Here is a 17929-nt window from a genome sequence, read left to right on the forward strand (position 1 = left end):
TCCCCCGGGCTGTGCTTGGAGCAGTTTCGATGAGATTCTATCGCCCAAAATTCTGCGCCGTTCTTCTGATTCGCCTGCCACCCCTCCACAGCAACGAGGGGCTAATTATGATTGGTCAATATTGAGAGTTCCATTCAGGCAGAGGCCCACCCTGAGGCTGCAATCGCGAACTGGGCTCTGAGTGATTCTAGGCTATGCGAGAAACCCAAACGCAAAATTAGAATTAGACTGAGTGGTGGCCTGGATGTCTCCTCCTCTCCAGAAAAACCCAGAGTGAAGCTCAAGTGTTTCCTGTGCAATTCTTTGAGGGCTGCAAGCACGGAAGGCTCCAGAAGAGTCGAGACTGGACCGTGCTTTGCGAGGCTGAAACGAGGCTGGTCCCTGCACCATTCTGCCCCGCAATGGTTGGGCGGCTGCGAAGGCGGAAAGGTACCAGCAAAGGTACATACTGTACAAATTACCCCTTACGATGCTTCCCATCCGCGGATCGTGATATGACACCCGGCTCTCGCTGCTCGTGGAACCAGTCAAGAAAGTTTGCGTACGGTATAAAAGTCTCGTCAAAGTGGTCCCAGTAGCCTATCGGTGGAGTCCTTTGCCGACTCAACCCAACGCACTGCAGCGCCACTCTTTCTTGGTTAGGTACCCACACAATCTTTCTTTATTGCCACCTCTAGGAAAACACCGAACCTGACATGAGATACCAATGGCCTGTTACCCTCCAGCCGTGACGCGGCACCGCGCTGGTAAGATTGTAAATGCTCAGCCATCCGCGTATTGGTTCTAATGTCGCCGTTTTCAGCACGGTGGGGCACCCATTGGAGTTCTTGCTCTTTATGCCCAGTCCTTTTTCGATGTGCCGGGGCAGCGAGAAGGCTGTACATTAATTAGAACCCCTAACACTGAACTGAGACCTATCGAATGTCAGCAGCCTCGGATAAACACATTCAGCTATGATCTTGTCGGTCCTACGCTCCATAGCCAGTGGCCTAGATGACAGGCTAGGTTGCTTACACCTAATATAATACGCGCCAGGCCTCCACACGTCCGTTGCCAGTGCGTCTCAGCGCCCTGTAGTCTAGTGCTCTCGCGGGGTTCTAGTCCCAGCCGAGTATTTCCTGGACTTATTTGTATGGATGCGCAGGATCCGGCTCAGGGTGCGACTCACGGGGAGAGATCCCAGTTGGCGCTTACACATGATTTGTTACCGTGGATCTAGACTGATCTGATAGGTAGCGCTCTCCATGCCATGAGCCGCGGGCATGCTGTCTTGCGAGGAGGTGTCATTTGCAACGAGAGTTGAGGCCTATGGCATGGATCATGAGGGCATGTTTTCCGTCAACAGGGGCAAACCGGGGACGTGTCCCATGCATGTTGTGGCGGCGCGCTCAACGATCGAGTCGAGGTTGCGGCCCTGGAGTGCCTACAGTAGGTCCTTACATCACAGGAGCTGCCCATCCCTCGGTATGGTGCGTCAGACGAGGCATGGCAGCAGGCCGTCCATGTTAGATATTGTCCCGTGTTGTCTCGGCAATGGTTGTCTCCTGCGGGCTCGAGATCCGCGGCGGGTGATCGCCCATGGTGCTTGAAGGACAGCTCAGCTCCCGAACGCACCGCACCGTCCGGCTCTAATCCAATTCTTTCACCTTGAGCGCCGCAGTGGCAGATATGCCCTGCAAGCATCGCCGTTTTCTTAACTCTCCGGTTGGTAGCTCGAGACACCATCTCTGCGCGCCCTCCGCGGATGGGCGTCGAGTAAGTAACCACAGATTCTGGGAAATCGAGTGGCAACATGGCTCAAGGCTCGAATGCGCGCCCCAACAGAATACTACATTGTTACCGGCCTGCATCTGAGTGTCTAACAGCGACACCATGTCGATGGGGTTCATTGTCAATGCCCCTCTTGAACCTCTTCCCAGTAGCCATCCCTAACCCTTGTGGGGTAGGAGTGCCCCTCCAAACGTCCAACCAACCCCACCATAACTCCCATGAGCGCCTTCTCGAGCATCGGAAAACGGCAACTCGATGGAATGCCGAGACAAGAGCAACGGAGAAACAATTCCTCAGCCCCCTGAAGAGTTCGCATAAACGTTCCAGCGTCGAAGCCTTGTTGGTTGGTGACCCCTCCTTCCTGATTGCGTCACAAAAAGCACCCCACATTTCTCTCGATCCCCAATCCTCTTTTCTCCCTTTCATTTCCCGCCCCCTCAACTCTTCTGTTCGCAAATACAGCAGTCAATTGACACCTTTTCAGCATTCTAAAACTCATCCTCCCCCAAGTCAAAATGACGATTCCCCAAGTCCAAGGCCTTCAAATCGAAGTCCTGGCTGAGGGCAAGGGCACGCGCGAGACGAAGCGCGGTAAGTTTATCACCCCACTACTGATAGAGGCGTCTACGCAAGCTATCACCCCGCTAAATGGCAGCTCCTAGCTAAATAGCAAGAGCTAACACTATGCGCAGGTGACAACATCAACGTGCACTACCGCGGCACGTTCACCAATGGGCAAAAGTTCGACGCGAGCTACGATCGCAACTCGCCGCTGAACTTCACCGTCGGTAACGGAATGGTCATCAAGGGTTGGGATGAGGGTCTCCTTGGCATGAAGGTCGGCGAGAAGCGCAAGCTCACTATTCCCCCGGAGCTCGGCTACGGCGCCGCCGGCGTTGGCGGCGTCATCCCGGGCAACGCCACGCTCATCTTTGAGACCGAGCTAGTTAACATCAAGGGAGTCAATCCCGGCGAGTAAGCGGGAGATGGGGCGGCTTTGGGAAGACGCACACCCCCTTCATGACGCTTCGGTGGATGGCAGCAAAACATTCACCCAGATGACGGGATTATGAATTGGATGCCTTGTCGGGCATTCCCTCCTGCTTTGCCGGCCTACTCGTACATGCCCTGTCTACTTTGGTGCAATGCTCCCAGCCAACGCCGTCGCCATGTGAACGCAAAAATATTACAACAGATATACCCCACACCATCATTTTGCCTTCCCATCCCCTGGGTCTATCGACCCTCTTCCTTCCTCCTCGTCTGGCATGATGCAATTGCCCAGCTGCCGATACCTCCTGTCCGCGTACAGCAGCCCGAATCTCTCCTCCCTCTCCTCCTCGGCCCCTTTCCCCTCGGTGATCTCCACGACCTCCCCTAGGACAATAACATGGTCCCGCACCCTCACCAGCCCGCCGGCGGGCTGATCCAGCAGCTTGCACCGCAAGACGTAGAGCACCCCGTCCCCCTTCAGAACAGGCGGCTCATCCCTGGCTCCCATATCCACCTCACACCGACACTCCCCTGCCAACTTGTCAAACACGTCCCGCCCGCTCGCGTTCCCCTTGGCCAGCCAATCCGCTATCCTCGCCCCGGACGGGTCGTCGGCTAGCACGTGGACATTGAACTTTTGGCTCGCGGCCACGGCGTCGTAGGTCCGGCTGGGCGTGGCGATGTTGAAGCTTATGACCGGCGACGGGAGCAGCGAGAGGGAGGTGAAGGAGGACATGGTCATGGCGCGCGGGACGGGGGGGTTGGAGCCGCTGCCGGGGAGGGTCGAGGTGCAGACGACGACGGAGTGCGTGACCAGGCGCATGAGGGAGCGGAATTGGTCTGGCAAGGGGGTTACGATGTCGGAGGCGGAGGAATGCGGGTGGATGCGCGGCGGATTGGAAGGGGAGAGGTGGAAGGTTCGGGCGTGGGCGGGCGTGGTGTGGAAGCAGCGGCGGGTTGCTGAAGGGCGGCCTGGGGCTGGGTTAGTTGGTAAAGATCAATTGGGACTGCGGATGGCTCTGCAACGTACGGCTAGGGTGCCGTAGACTTCTAGGAGCCGAACATGGCTGTATATCGGCGGTTCGCGACGGCCGCATCACGGCCTCGGCTATACCGAAGCCATGCTTGCGCCGGAACAAAAGGGAAAAAGGGAGCGCGCTCTCGGCAGCCAAGCCCACCAGGACGCAGCAACTGCTCATCTCAGCCCCATGAATGCCGATTGACTTGCAGTTCAAGCCAGTCAGCACGCTACTTATAATGTCCGCTTCTCTGCTGGGACTCTGGACGGGGTGAAAGTCGGCTTTCTTGCGAGTCCGAGATTTTGTTCGCAAAACCAGGAACAGGAAACCCCCCCTGCTCCGCGATAAGAGCAGCGATAACAGCGTCCGGCCTTGGCGCAGCGGTTGATAACGATAGCGCAAGTGTCCATCCCGTCCGCCGTATCAAAATTTCAACCTCAACCTCCCATGCCAGGATCTCTGAACACGCGTGAGCCGTGACGGGGCGGAACGACAAAATCGGTGACAACACAATCCAGAACCGCGCGCAAGGGAGGATAGGACGGCCAATTGTGCCCGCACCGCTTTCGGTATCCAGACTACCAGCTTGAACTTCGCACACGGGTACCTAGAGAACCCGAGCACACCATGGGGAAACTCCCCTCAACCATCCTCCGCCGACCCTCCCTCGCCGTGGCCGGCCTCTCCTCCCCGGCCGGCTCGCAGACAGCCGCTACGGCCCCACTCCGAACAGCACTACCAGCGCCGTGCACACAATCGCAAGCCCAAGCAGGCCAGGCCCGCCACGCCTCCTTCGTCGCCCGCCCCCGGCGGCCCTACACCTTCACGCAGCTCGTCCAGCTGAGCGACGGCTCCACCTTCACGGTGCGCACCACCTCCCCGGCGGCGCTGTACAAGTCGGCCAAGGACTCGCGCAACCACATTCTGTGGCAGCCGAGCGAGAAGTCGCTGCGCAACCTCGAGGTGGACGAGGCCGGCAAGCTGGCGGCCTTCCGCGAGCGGTACGGCAACGCGTGGAACCTGGAGGCGCCCAGCGTGCCGGCGCAGGAAGCTGAGCGGCAGCCGGAGAAGAAGGACGCGGCCGCGAAGGAAGGGGAGGTGCAAAGCAAGGAGGCGGACGCCGATAATAAGAAGCAGGCACAGGCGCAATCGGACCGGACAGCGAAGCCGGCCGCCACCCAGCTGGAAGATCAGTTCGATTCGCTGGTGGATCTGATCAGCATGTACGCGACCGAGGACAAGAACATTGCGGGCGGGCTGAGCGCGAAGGACCAGGCGAGGAAGGATAAGAGCGGCAAGAAGAAGTAGAAGGGAAAAAGACATTTGGCGGATGAATGTGCCGGAGCAGTGTATTACTGTAACATAGTTGAACCAGTCTTGTATTTTGTAAAGGAGGCCAGCCGGTCCCGCCACGCCGCTGGCAACGGTCCGTCTATCAAGAAGATGGATGATTGATAAACTGCCAGGTAGTACGAGACTGGGCTACCGAGGTATACGCATAACAACCATGTATAATACAATGATAACGCTGCCCAGATGGATATGATACCATCATCACGGCGCTTGCTGTTTTGGCTCACCATCGCGCCCATTCAATCCCGTCCATCGCAGCACGCACGCGCTCCAACCACACTAATTGAGCCTGCATGGCATCGCTGAACCTAGGACAATCTCATAATGGTCTCTCAATAAACTCCTAATCTGAGTCCTCGTGGATCCTTGCCCGGGCCCGGTCTACTGCTGTGTCGCCGGCGGGTTTGTTGGCTTGAATAACGGGCGGCCGGTAGAAGACGGTCTCGTCGTCCTCCGCGTCGAGCTGCATGAGGAACGTCTCCCATTTCTCAATCAACTAGACGGAGGTCAGCGGATAAGGAAACGTGGAGCGAAACGACAAAAAAAAAAAAAAAAAAAAAAAAAAAACCAACCTCCTTCTGCGCCTCCACAGCGCTCTCCAAGAACGTCTCGACGCCTGATTTGAAATCCTCCACTTTCTCCCGCTCAAACCGGTCCAGCTCGGAGCGCATCAGCCGGCCCATGTCGTCAAACAGCAGCCGCGCCTGGTGCACCTTGCGCTCCGCGTCAGCCACCTCGGCGCTGACTTGGTTGAGCCGGTCCTGCTGGCTCTTGCCCTGCCGCAGCAGCTTGTCCTGCGCCGCCTTGCGTTTCATCAGCTCCGACTCAGCGCTGTGCCAGCTGTGGAACGCCTTCTGGCGTTGTGAGAACGCCTGCTTGACGCTCCCGATCAACCGGATGTATTCCTCGATGATGATACCAAAGGTGAGTACGTCCTGCTGCGCCTGGCGATCATACACATCGCGGATCGTGAGTTGCAGTTCCGAGAGCGCATCTAAGGGTCCCGAGAGGGTAGGAGACAGCTCTACCGTCGACAGCGCGTGCAACGAGGCCGAGAAGTCCCCAGCTGCCTCGGCCATGGCCTTGCGCTGCGCGACCATGCTGTCCATAGCCTTGAGCAATGCCTTGAGCTGGTTCTCGAGCGCATCGAGATAGACCCTGCGGTCGTGGAACCACTTGTGTCCTAGTTAGCTCCCACCCCATCTGCTCGATAAGCTCCGTATTTACTCACATCATCCTGCTCGACAAACTTGTTCGTACTGCCTACACTAAACCCAAGTGATCCCAGCACACTCTTGCTCTCCCCCAAGTTAGGCTCCTTGCGTTCCTTGTGCTTGACATCGATGTTAAACGCCTCGCTCTCCAAAAATAGCTTCAGGTCTGCATCCTGCTGCAGCGTCGGGTGCGCGGCGATCTTGTTCAGCATCTTCTCGAGCGCCGCCCGCCGCGACTCGACAAAGTTGCTCTCAAACCGGCCGACCGCCTGCTTCTCGGGTGGGGGGGGCACCACCACGCCCGGGTTGTTCGCATGCAGGGTATTGTACAACCACAGGAAGTCCCGATACCGCCGCTTGACTTCAAACTCGGATTGCTTGTATGCCTTGGAGGTTGTCTACGTCACGTACATTCATTAGCATCTGCATCCTCGCCAATAATTACGGGAGTGTTTAACATACCTTTGTCCTAACAGAGTAAACAATATGACTCGTCGCCAGATCTCCCACCTTGTGCGGATCTCCCACCGTGATATGGAAAGTCGGCTTCGCCGCCTGCTCAACGCTAACGCTCGGTTGCATAGTAGTGCGCACCGGGCTCGGCAGGGCAGCCTGCACCGGGGGCGGCTGCCGTGGCCTGTCGCCGAACAAGCGATTGTCGTCGTCATCGTCATCGATGCGGTGCGGGTCTGGCGGCCCGGTGGCGGTGCGCTTGCCGGCCGCCGAGGGGGGCATCGTGGTGCGTAGCGGTAGCTGCTCTTTTACCGGCGGCACCGGGGGGCCTCCGGCCTTCCCTGCTGCTGCTGCCGCCCCCAGTGGCGGTGATGATAGCGCTGCATCGTCGGCGGGAGGGGCGCCAAGCGGGCCGAGGGGGTCGTCCTCGACGGCTTGGAGACGGGTCGGCTGCGCGACGAGGCGGCGGGGGGTCAGGCGCGAGGGGCGGGCAGATGTTGTTGTAGGCGCTGCCGTCATCGCTGTCGTTGAGGCAGGAGCGCTAGCAGTGGCAGCATCGTTGCCGTCGCCTTGCGAAGACGAGCCGAGCGGCACCGAGCTGTCGGCTGAGTCGGCCCAGGGGTCCTCCTCCATTGCGAGAGGGTAAGGGTCCAGATGCGCGGAGGGGTTGGGCGTTAGACTCCTCAATTAGACAGCCAGTCTTGGATGCGAGACGGGATAATATGCTGACGTTGCGGGTTAAAGCAAGGCGCCCTGGCGGATGTTTATGGGGAACGTCACAAGCTTGGCCGTTGTGAAAGAGGGATGCAAGCTTGACGTCCCCGGTTTACGTATGTACCGCAGGCACGTTCGTCCGCCTAAGCCGTTCTTGGCAGGCGATCAATGTGGGGTTGAGCATCTGCCCCTCGCTGCAGTTCGTGCTGCTTCAAACCCAACGAAGCAATCAGAGCATCACCAGTTGACCTGTGGTGAAACAATCATGGGGAAATTGCCAGATAAGGTAGATTGCCTTGAAAGTTTCATGGATATCGCTGCCCCGCTATAACATAAAAATTTGCACCGTACGCATCTCTAACGCCGGCTTCGCTTTCTAGCCCTAAACGTTGCCTCCCTCCCAAGAAACTTTCATGAACCTGCCCTTTTGCCTCTCCCTGTTTATCCCCAGCACCCATTACCGGTACACGACAGCAGCCCCGGTGGCCATCTACCCCAGGCGTTCCTATCGCTCGGGATCGTAGCAACCACCCGCAACGATCAGGTTCATGCGCGTGAACTGGACTTTCATCACCGGTGTCTTCTTGGTTGCAAAAGCGCTGATCTGGTCTGGGGTTATCTGGACCTCCTTGGCTTTCTTCTTGCCCGTGCCGCCTGTCCCGGTGCCGACTCCACCCCCAGATGTACTGGCGCCCGGTGCTTGGGCTGTCTGACCCCCGACCGTGATGCTACGGCCATCCGTCGACCCTCCCACGGCAATCGTGTCGCCGGCCACTGCAATCCCGTCAACCTGCGGACCTGGCTGGGCGGTACTGGCCGTAAGAGGGTTGGTCTTGTTGGGATCTGCAGGCAATTCAATGTCCCACACGCGGACTGTGCCGTCCAGGCCGCCCGACGCGAGGACGTTGGACTCGGCGCTGAAGCTGAGGGACGGAATGCCGCCTTTCCCGTGGCCACGGCATCGCTTGATACAGGTGCCCTTGTCGATGTCCCAGAGGAAGATGGTTCCCCCAGCATCGGCGCTGGCCAGGATTTTCCCGTTGTGCGCGCACTGCAACGCGCTGATATAGTGGGTATGGCCGTTGAAGATGCGCACGCAGTTGCCCGTTACGACTGACCACATGCGAATCGACTTATCGGCCTCATCGGATGCCGAAAAAACATAGGTTCCGTTTGGGTGCCAGGCTAGCGCCGAGATGCTAGTATCGTGGCCGACCATGAGACGTTGAGCCGATGCGTGGTCCTGAGAGAAGACACGGACTGTCTTGTCCCATCCGGCCGTAGCAAAGTAGTGTCCGTGGGGTCCCCAGAGAACCCGGAAAACCGGGCCGTCATGTGCCTTGTATATGCATAGGCAAGCCCACACTTCCAGGGACCAGAGGCGGACTTGGCCATCTGCCGAACACGACAGGAGGAGTTTCGAGCTCGTATCGGGCTTCTTCTCTTCGCCGTCTCCGTAGATGTTGCGGTCGAGGTTGGCGATGGAATCCGAAAAGGACACCCCGTACACAGGGCCGGAGTGCCCAATAAGCTTCCGGTTGTTAAGCTTGAGGTCCTTCTCATTGTCAAGCGTTGTCTTGAGCGGCTTGCCATCGATCGACCACACTCGGATATACGAATCCATCGTGCCGATGGCCACGAGTTGGTGGTCGTTGGAGAAGTCCATGCAAGAGACGCTAGCCGAGCAGGGCTGTTAGCACTCCGAACGCAGCCACATGATACAGGACCAGAGATGGAATCTCAGACTTGCCTTCCTAGAGTGTTGTGGAACGTAAACATGCAGGCTGACACTGCGAGGCCGATACCTCCTGTGCGGCCCTCGATCTGGAACCGATCACGGTTTTCGCGAACCTTCTGCATCTCCATCACCACGTCGCGCCCACGCGACGGCGGAAGAGGCAACTCTGTCCGCGCGGGCGCATCGGCGCTCTCCTCGCGCTTGATTCGCTTGTCGAACTCGTCGACGAGCGTTGGCCGGTTGTCCGTGGGCGGGTGCCGCTGGTCTTCTTCCTCCAGTTCGGCACGGACGTCGTCTCTCAGTTCCGGCTCCATGGGCATGGGGCCCAGCTTGAGCTTGGCCGACGTGTCGAGGACATCGCGGTTAGAGATGCCGGTGAAGACACCGGGAATGCCCTCCTGCGCGTCGATCTCATCCAGATCAAGGTTCTGGGCGCGACGATAGATGGCCTCGAAACTATATGGCTCGATCGGGCCGCGGGCGCTCGTCTCGACGTTACAGTACGTCTGCAGGATGTAGATGATGGTCGATCCACCTTCATCTGCTTCGCGCTCCAGAAAATGGAAGAGGTTGCCAGAAAGCGACTGATTGAGGGGGATACGGTATTTGTTTTCGCGGTAGAGCCTGGTCGTCCGGTTCTCGTTGACGTGCTGAGGCAGCGAGACGGTGCCTAGCAAAGCCAGAGTATCGTGATGGGTTGCCTCGAAGTGCGGTCTCAATTTGACTAGCAGGTGCTTTGCATCATCATCGTAACCCTGGCTGACAAGTTCCAGATACGAGTAGATGAAGACGGGCCAAAGAAGCTTTCTAAGCTCAAACTAAAGTCACGGCTCTGTTAGTCACCGGACAGTTTCATCAACCCATTTCGAACTCACTTTGTAGATGTCTAAGTTGTTCTCGATCCAGTCTCTCAGCAAGATGAAGGCCTTCAGGTACTTCTTCGGACCTGTGTCGTCATTTCGCTGGGCGGGTCTCCCGTCGGGGCCTAGATTAGCCCTCTCTTGCCGAAATACAGCTTCGGTCTTAGTAAATCCTTTCTTTTTGAGGTAGTCTGTGACCTGTGTATCGTCCACTTGTAAGTCAGGCTGCCGCAGATTCCGAGGCGGAGACAAACGGCGAGAGGCTTGGTCCATGGCTGAGGTATGTGGTGCCGGTGACGGGGTGTAGAATGTAGAGAAGAAAACTATCGAGAGGCAAAAAACACAACCCCAGCTTGTTATATATATGCGTACAGCTCTGGGTGCCGCGTTTGCACGGACAAACCATAAAGTTCAACGGGACCCAAATTCACCTGGCAACAGAAAGTTGGCTAGCACCTTTGGGGAGTAGCACAGGCCACAGGTACTATCCGTGTAGCCTCGAATACTTCAGAAGAAAAGTGCCGACACTTGTATTGCCCGACAGTCGTGAAGTGGCTTTGAAGATTGGGTTCGCAGAGATAATGCCTCGACGCGACTAGGAAGAAACAACAAGGAGATGCGGGTGGAGAGCAGGAGAAATATGACTCTGGAAAGTGAATAAAACTGAATCCGGTTTCACTTACAATCTGATTGAGATTCTGGGCTGATGGAGGTGCATTTCCGCCGCCCGCTGTTCCTGGCGCAGCGCCGCTGCCAGTTCCTCCCGCCGACTGAGGCTGCCCACTGTAGGCGCCTCCAGCCTGCCCCGGCACAGCGACCTGAGGTGGAGGGTTTGACATGATGAAGGGATGTAGGCCCGATGTCAAGTCCAGCCACCTGCTATCGCAGCGGCCACTTCCTCTATCCGCGCGAAGTGCTTAGGCGGCTTGGGGCGTGTTTCCCCACGAGCCCCGGTTCCATAGACTATTGGATATCGCAAAACCAGCTTTCTCAGTTCCTCAATCGATTCAAAGATAGCATATAGGCGTCGTTGTTGGTTGACGATTGTTGCGACGATATGTTTGGCAAAGAACCAGATTCACGAATTTTGTTGTTAGGTCAAAGGTTGGTTGACGGATGCAGAGAGCATTTCTCGGAGTTTTCCGAGATGCGGCAGCTTTCTTGGCTGCATATGGTGGTTCGTGCGTCCCGCACCCCACAGGGCGTTTGGCCCCTTTATCGTGTGGGGAAGAGCAAGGGGAGCTTCCAGGTCGCATCGTGGGGCGCCGAGCTCGACGCATCCTATTCTCTCTGGGGACTTATTCGCAATAACATCAGTCGGGCAATTCCAGCTTGCCAACTGCATCCCATTCCCCAACTGGATAAATACTTTATTATGGACTACTCAGCGCAGTCACCCGACGTAAACGGCGGCGAGACAGCAACGATCGATATTCACCAACCCTTTACCCCAGCCGAGCGCATCCAACAACTCAGCCAAGTCGACAATGTTAGCTCCCTCAGACGACCCCGCCTCCCCCCCCCCCTTCCCTCTTTTCCTCTCCCTACATTCCCCCCTTCCGTTCAAACCACTAACCCATCCACCATTCCCAGGACATCGCCTCCCTCCTAACCCACCTCTCCTCGGCAGTCCGCGCCCTCGCCACACCCCCATCATCCTCCATCTCCAACAACAACAACAACAACAACAACAACGACTCCTCAGGCGACGTCCTCATCCTCGACAACCCGGACGAATCCTCTTCCTCCTCAGATCCCCTAGCAAGCTTCAAATCAGCCCAGGCCTCCTTCTTCCAGACCGTCGACCGCATAGACAAGCAACTCACCCGCCAAATCTTTGCGCTCGAAGAGGCGGGCATCATCACGCTGCGCGGCGGCGGCGGCGGCGCCAATACCGCGAGCGATCAGCAGCAACAGCCGCACCAACACGACCACGGCGGCGGCCAGCCGCAACATCAGCAGCAGACGGGAGGGGCCGACGGGGCCAGCAGTGGCGTGGCGCGGCTAGAGCCAAACGGGATCGGGCGGTATGGGAAGCTGGACGTGGGCCAGCTGAATATGGCGAGCAGCAGGGTCGAGAGAGACTTTGAGGAGGAGTTGTGGCGGAGGGCGAGGGAGCATCTTGAAGGGGTGGTGAGGGAGGAGGAGGATCGTATGAAGGAGTAGTGGAATAGAAGCGGCGTTGATTCCGGTGTTGGTGATTCAATGCCAAGCTTGTCATGAGGATTCAGAAATACTGGCGTTAGCAAAAGGTCGTGGTTACCTATATTATGATGGATATACCCCCAGGAAGCAATCGGCGAGCATCAATCCTCGTTTACTTGGAAGCCACTTTTGATTAGCTGATATGCTCAAGGCTCAGTACTGGTCCTCCCTAGTTTGAATTGCGGAAAGCAGGAAATTTCCTATATGGCACCGTAAGGCCTTGCAAATCCGGTTTTCCACTAACGATTTTAGCCATGTTGACAACAGAGACACCGCCCACACATCCTACACCATCCAGAAAATCCTGTGTACTAGGGATGGGTTTGGAATTCCGCTAAAGCATCCGTACCATCTCCTGAGCCGAAGGTTAGTCACAGAGCCTATCGTACGCCCCGGCTGCGATGGTGCCACTGGTCTCGATAAAGATCGATGGTGGGACGCTGGTCTTTGTCAGTGCCTAACATGTCTGTTTTGGGGGCTCGCGGCTGCACTTACATGGCGTCGAATAAGACGCAATTGAAGTGCTCATCCGTGGTTCCGATGTGCTCTGTGCCGATGCTTTTAGATCAAGTGTCTAAACAGAACAGGCTTGATGGTGATTTGTACCGTACCATACCATGCAAAGTACGCACTGCAATTATCGGCGGCATTGCAAGCGTACTGGCATTTGAAGGGTCCATACGGGTCACTGCTATGGGTGAAGGACATGTACTGTCACCTGGCAGTTAGCAAGAATCCCTGGTCACGGTCGAAATCCACTGGCAGGCAGCCAACCTACATGTGGCCCCGAAACAAAGTGCTCCGCATACCAGTCGTCTCTGATCATGTACGAGGTCCAGTTCTCAGCCGGCATAACGACAGTGTAGTTGTCGATAGCATAGCTGGCTGGATGCTGCGTAGAAGCCGGCACACCATTGGTGCAAGTGGCCCGCAAGGCATGGCCAGTCTTGTCCGGGCCCAAGGGCAAGAGGTGGCGATGATTAGTGAGCCCCGTAAATGCGCCGCCCAAAGGGGCCGGAGTAGCATCTACCCCCAAGGTAAAGATCGCTCCCAATAGAAGGATGATTCCGTTGATGAAGATTGCCATGTTGAGGTGCGTTCGAGAAATTTTGAGAAGTGGTTTGCAGGCGGGTTCTATCGGAGAAAGCCAGCGCGAGAGACAACAATGGAAGTTGGCGACGCACCTTGGACTCTGAGACGTGGGTGAATTCTTGGTTCAAGAGACCGGTGATGGGTGGGCTCAAGGAAAGGTACGGAAGCTTTCAGGTTGGAGCAAGGTCTTTATCCGTCGGGCTCCGAGGAGACGTCGTCATCGAAATTTGAAGGAAAGAGCAAGTCCATACAATGCCTCCTCACATCCAATAGCCAGGCATGTGCAATCAGGCTAAGGTATATGATAGCTCAATCAAAGAACACCAGGCAACTGTCCCCTCCCACAGTCGGGTGACCAGAATCGGGACGCAACCTTGACCTCTTCATTTCCATGCTCGAACGCAAAGGCGAACGCGTACTTGAACGCTAGGTATATTTGCCCCTGTCCACTACAGTTCCTCTTGCTCGATCCTGCCCGACATCTTCCCCCAATAGTACGACCACCTGATGGGCTTTAGTACTAAAGCTCAGGCAAGACCGCATCGTCGAAGTATTGTCCCTGTATCCCTCTTCGATGTACAAGAGCCAGTTCCACCTGACGAGAACCGAAGATTCCCGTCCCCAACCACAACTTCAATCTTCGGGGACCCGCAAGGGGCCATTAATAGGTCGTAGTTTTCTCAAATCTGTACTTTGGTTTGAGGATGGGGGATCAGTGCCATATTGTGTATCAAAATAATGTGGCTTTGCATTCCTTGCCTATTCTCGGAGGTGAGAGCTCCAAAGGACGTTTAGCACACCTTGAGTATATCACTCCCCTTAAGTATTCCATATAACCAAACACATCAAAGGTACCAGTACACTAACGCCCTATGCTCGTCGATGGGAATGCCTAAAAAGAATCAACCGCTTGTGGTCAATGCCGTATCCGTTACCGCCCTAACAAAAGATCTCGGCCGCAACCCTCACTGTCTCACACCGAAAACCTCTTCCTCCCCTCAACAAGGCCCTCCCCAATCTTGGTAATCGCCGACCACATAGGCGAGAACTTGAGCGCTTCGTCCAGAGCAGGTATCGTGCCCGGCACATTAGCGTCGCTCCACATGCAGACCACAGTCCCCTCAAAACCGGAAGAACGCCCCAACCCGTCATCACCATCATCCCCCTTCCACTCCACATCCACCACCCACGGCACATTCCACCTCCGATGCCAAAGCTTGAGACTCTTGATGCCCTCGTCGGGGAACTGCCCAAACCTCTCATCCCACCCCGAGCTCCCGCGCACATCCAGCCCCGAGACGGGCGTCTTAAACTCCAAGAAGCACGCCTTGGTATTATTCGCAGTAACCTCAATCCGCGCGCGATTCTCCCCTTTAGCGCGCGTGGCGTTGACAGTCACGATGTGGCTGCTCGAGTATCCGCCGTCCTTGGCGCCCGACAAGTTAGGTGGGACCTCCGCTCCATCGTAGCAGCAGTTCACGAGACCCGACCGCTTAGACTCACCGCAGGTGACGCGCCTCCCCGAGGCCGACGGCATCTCGGCGATGATGGGGCGGACGTATTCCTCGATTCCCGAGTAGCACACCTTGTTCTCGCCGCTGTCGAGGTCGAGCGTCTGAACAAAGTAAGCCTTGTACCGGCTGCTGGCCGAGAAGGGAAAGGCGGCGAGGTTGTAGATTAGGGTCGCGACGAATACGGCGGCGAGAAAGAGGGGTATGTGGTGGGTGACGCGGTGGATGAAGGGGGTCAAGGGGAGGAAGAGAAGGATGGTGAAGAGGAAGACGATAAGGTACGGGAGGAGGAGGCTGCTGCCGTCCGCGCCGGTCTGGTGGACGGCATCGATAAGCATAAGAGAGGTTTGGCCAGCTAGGACGATTATAAAGGGCCCTAGTAGCAGGAACTGGAGGATCCATGTCCATGAGGACAGCCGGCCGGACCAGGCTTGTTCGTGCTCAAACGGCTCGGTTCCCGCGTCGCTATTCCTGCGGGCCCCGTCAACCAACGCTGAAATAGAGCGGCGATATGTTGTAGCAAAAGTAGTACGGGCGTGCTCGCCCGCGGCATTTCCGCCTACGAGTGGAGTCCGCTCGGTCGGCACTTCTGTGTCCTCGTCGTTGTCCTCGTCCTCCTGGTTAGCGGGTTCGGGAACAGGGCCGAACGCGGACGCGGAAGCATTCGATCCCCTCGTCCCCGGGGGTGCTGGTGATTCCTGGTGAGTTAATGGCGAGCGGGGTTGATCCAGAAGAAATTCTCTCGCCACCTGATCCTCGCGGACACGCTGGCTCCAAGCTGCTTTCTTCGGTAGCGTGAATAGTTCGCAGAGCGCGATCAAAGTAGACAAGAACACAGCTGACTGGAGGAAGACAAACATGTACCCTGCACCGATCCTCAATCGATCCTCAGCCACGGTGACTGCGACGAGAGTCGCCCACCCCAGAATGAACAGCCAGATGTTGACGTAGCCTCGATGAAGCGCGCTTGGTCTTGCGAAACTAGCGCCCCGCATGATGGCCCAGAAGGTAAAATAGAATAACGACATCATCATAGCCAAGCTTCCTGCACTGTCAGCAGCTGTCTCACCAGGTATCCGAGGGAAACATACACAGAATAGCGACTGCTGTAAATGACGAATGGGTTCACCTTCCTCATCAAGAAGGCTGCACCAAGTGTCAGGGATCCAGCGACCACGAGGGCCAAGGGGAAGCGGAAGAACCCCTTCCATCCGCCAACCGGGACACGTTCATCGTCCGGTTGCCCATAGTTCGTCTTCACGCTCGAACTGAAGAAGTAATACCGGTCTGATCTGTGGAGGATGTAGGTAACCAAAACCAAAGTCGATGGTGTCGCGACCAACACTGTGAGCGACCAAGCGAACATGCCTCTTAGGCCAAAGAGCACAAAGCCCTTGCCGAAGAGATCAAACCACACTCCATTACTCGGGCTGCCGTTGCGGACTTTGCCGGGCGCCCCATCAGGCCTAGGTCCAATAAAGGTCTCCCCAGTGTCGCTGGACAGCTGGGTTACGGTGTGGATGGAGGCTGATAGCATGTGCCAAAGGCTTCCCCTAGACGCGTGTCTTGCATCGTCCTGGTTGGTATGATACCTTGCACGGGGCTTGAAGAAAGCCAGGTCAAGTCCTCGCTGCCCGTACACGTCATGGAGGATCGAGTAGTCGGTGGCGCTCCTGATAAAGCCCAGGCCGAATGCGTCCGAGCCGATGATGGTTCCAAAGGGGTCCGGCGAGCCGGCATAGGCAGCAGTCACCTCGCGGTCGGTGGTGCGGAAAAGATTCGCTCGGCCTCCAGCACCAGCGCCTTCTAGATTCAGGAAGGTGTGGATGTATGGATTCAAGGGGTGCTGGCCAAGGGCTCTAGCACCGTAGAGATAGTCTTCTTCGCCGTTGTTGAACATGACTACGATACCCCTCTCGGGTTTGCGGTCGGGGTGAGTAAAGTACTGGACCAGCTGCAGGCAGCTGACGACGCCCATTCCATCGTCCGTGGCGCCATATCCGGTTGAGACACTAGGAGAAAGTCAGACACCCTATGAAGCGAGAATGAGGCGGAGGCTAAGCTTACGAGTCATAATGCGCGTTGACAAGCGTCAACCCGTTCTGGTTGCGCCGGGTTTCATGGACATCGTCATTGTCCCACCAGCTCCCCGGATCGTCTGCTTTGCCCCTGATGTAGACGAGAATGTTGGTGCCCTCAAAGTAGGCGGCGGCTTGGGCAACGTTCGGATTAGGGACTATGCTCGTGGCCATGAGCATCGTGGAATTCGATGTCATGTCATCGAACACTGTTACAGCAGCATCCGAGTCGCTCGCACCGGAGCTATCAATTCGGGGTTAATAGCAGCCTCATTCTCCTGGACGAAGGTACTCACTCATCCACCCAAGCCACGCCATTTTCATCCAAGATAGAGTGTATCCGTCCGAGAAGAAAGTCTCGGACGACATCATTGTAGCGGCTATTGTACGGATGGTATGCCTTGGTGATGATCGAGAGGTCGAGCCAAGCCTGTGTCAAGTTGATGCCAGGAACTGGCGCGGAATCGCCCGGGGCTGGAGGAGTGGCCTCGTTGATGATGACAATGGGGATAAGCAGGGCCAAGTAGGTGATCGTTGTCCAAAAGGTGACAGGCCCCGACCGGAACGAGAATGGGTTGAGCATCGCTGTCTAAATTACAGCCGCCGAGCCCGCCGGGATGGCAGGCCGTCACGGCGGGGGTGGGTGTGCAAAACTCGGAGCAACGTTGGGAGGGCGATTGCACGGCGTGTCCTGTCCGTGAGCCAAGGTATTTAGCTCGGGAACAGTTTGTTGACATGAAGAAGTGCAGGGTTATAGAGCTAGCACATGAGCGGCTGCAGGTAGGTAAAGGTAGGTGGACAGCTTAACGCGTCATATGCTTAGCCCAGGATTCTGCACAAATCTCTGAGCAAGGTTTGGCTCTTGGCCTGTCGGCAACTGAGGCCAACACGGATCGGAGTCCCTGCCTATTCCTGCCCGCAATTCTTGC

The 17929-nt window shown here is 56.8% G+C and overlaps 8 protein-coding genes across 8 annotated transcripts; 3 read left to right on the plus strand and 5 right to left on the minus strand.

Moving 5' to 3' along the window:
• Positions 1 to 2285: 2285 nt before the first annotated feature.
• Positions 2286 to 2749, plus strand: FPR2_1 (Peptidyl-prolyl cis-trans isomerase fpr2; the record flags this gene model as incomplete). The annotated part of the gene is made up of 2 exons (XM_071060473.1): positions 2286 to 2361; positions 2463 to 2749. 2 exons carry the CDS (start codon positions 2286 to 2288, stop codon positions 2747 to 2749), a joined length of 363 nt encoding a protein of 120 aa, XP_070916574.1.
• Positions 2750 to 2980: 231 nt separating this feature from the next.
• Positions 2981 to 3962, minus strand: MFIFM68171_05054 (uncharacterized protein; the record flags this gene model as incomplete). The annotated part of the gene is made up of 2 exons (XM_071060474.1): positions 2981 to 3735; positions 3794 to 3962. 2 exons carry the CDS (start codon positions 3960 to 3962, stop codon positions 2981 to 2983), a joined length of 924 nt encoding a protein of 307 aa, XP_070916575.1.
• A 447-nt stretch (positions 3963 to 4409) lies between these two features.
• Positions 4410 to 5090, plus strand: MRPL36 (mitochondrial 54S ribosomal protein bL31m; the record flags this gene model as incomplete). The annotated part of the gene is made up of 1 exon (XM_071060475.1): positions 4410 to 5090. One exon carries the CDS (start codon positions 4410 to 4412, stop codon positions 5088 to 5090), a length of 681 nt encoding a protein of 226 aa, XP_070916576.1.
• A 388-nt stretch (positions 5091 to 5478) lies between these two features.
• Positions 5479 to 7435, minus strand: vps5 (Vacuolar protein sorting-associated protein vps5; the record flags this gene model as incomplete). The annotated part of the gene is made up of 4 exons (XM_071060476.1): positions 5479 to 5631; positions 5708 to 6310; positions 6367 to 6747; positions 6812 to 7435. The coding sequence occupies 4 exons, from the start codon at positions 7433 to 7435 to the stop codon at positions 5479 to 5481; spliced, it is 1761 nt and encodes a 586-aa protein (XP_070916577.1).
• A 586-nt stretch (positions 7436 to 8021) lies between these two features.
• On the minus strand, positions 8022 to 10953 carry TAF5 (Transcription initiation factor TFIID subunit 5; the record flags this gene model as incomplete). Its single annotated transcript, XM_071060477.1, has 4 exons — positions 8022 to 9192; positions 9267 to 10072; positions 10130 to 10312; positions 10798 to 10953. 4 exons carry the CDS (start codon positions 10951 to 10953, stop codon positions 8022 to 8024), a joined length of 2316 nt encoding a protein of 771 aa, XP_070916578.1.
• A 536-nt stretch (positions 10954 to 11489) lies between these two features.
• On the plus strand, positions 11490 to 12280 carry MFIFM68171_05058 (uncharacterized protein; the record flags this gene model as incomplete). Its single annotated transcript, XM_071060478.1, has 2 exons — positions 11490 to 11603; positions 11708 to 12280. The coding sequence occupies 2 exons, from the start codon at positions 11490 to 11492 to the stop codon at positions 12278 to 12280; spliced, it is 687 nt and encodes a 228-aa protein (XP_070916579.1).
• A 406-nt stretch (positions 12281 to 12686) lies between these two features.
• Positions 12687 to 13406, minus strand: MFIFM68171_05059 (uncharacterized protein; the record flags this gene model as incomplete). The annotated part of the gene is made up of 4 exons (XM_071060479.1): positions 12687 to 12759; positions 12815 to 12866; positions 12931 to 13030; positions 13098 to 13406. 4 exons carry the CDS (start codon positions 13404 to 13406, stop codon positions 12687 to 12689), a joined length of 534 nt encoding a protein of 177 aa, XP_070916580.1.
• Positions 13407 to 14384: 978 nt separating this feature from the next.
• Positions 14385 to 17583, minus strand: MFIFM68171_05060 (Peptide hydrolase; the record flags this gene model as incomplete). The annotated part of the gene is made up of 4 exons (XM_071060480.1): positions 14385 to 15972; positions 16014 to 16934; positions 16990 to 17244; positions 17297 to 17583. 4 exons carry the CDS (start codon positions 17581 to 17583, stop codon positions 14385 to 14387), a joined length of 3051 nt encoding a protein of 1016 aa, XP_070916581.1.
• Positions 17584 to 17929: the final 346 nt, after the last annotated feature.

This window comes from Madurella fahalii (assembly GCF_045866475.1).
Source record: "Madurella fahalii IFM 68171 DNA, scaffold_2, whole genome shotgun sequence".
Classification (NCBI taxonomy): Eukaryota; Fungi; Ascomycota; class Sordariomycetes; order Sordariales; genus Madurella; species Madurella fahalii.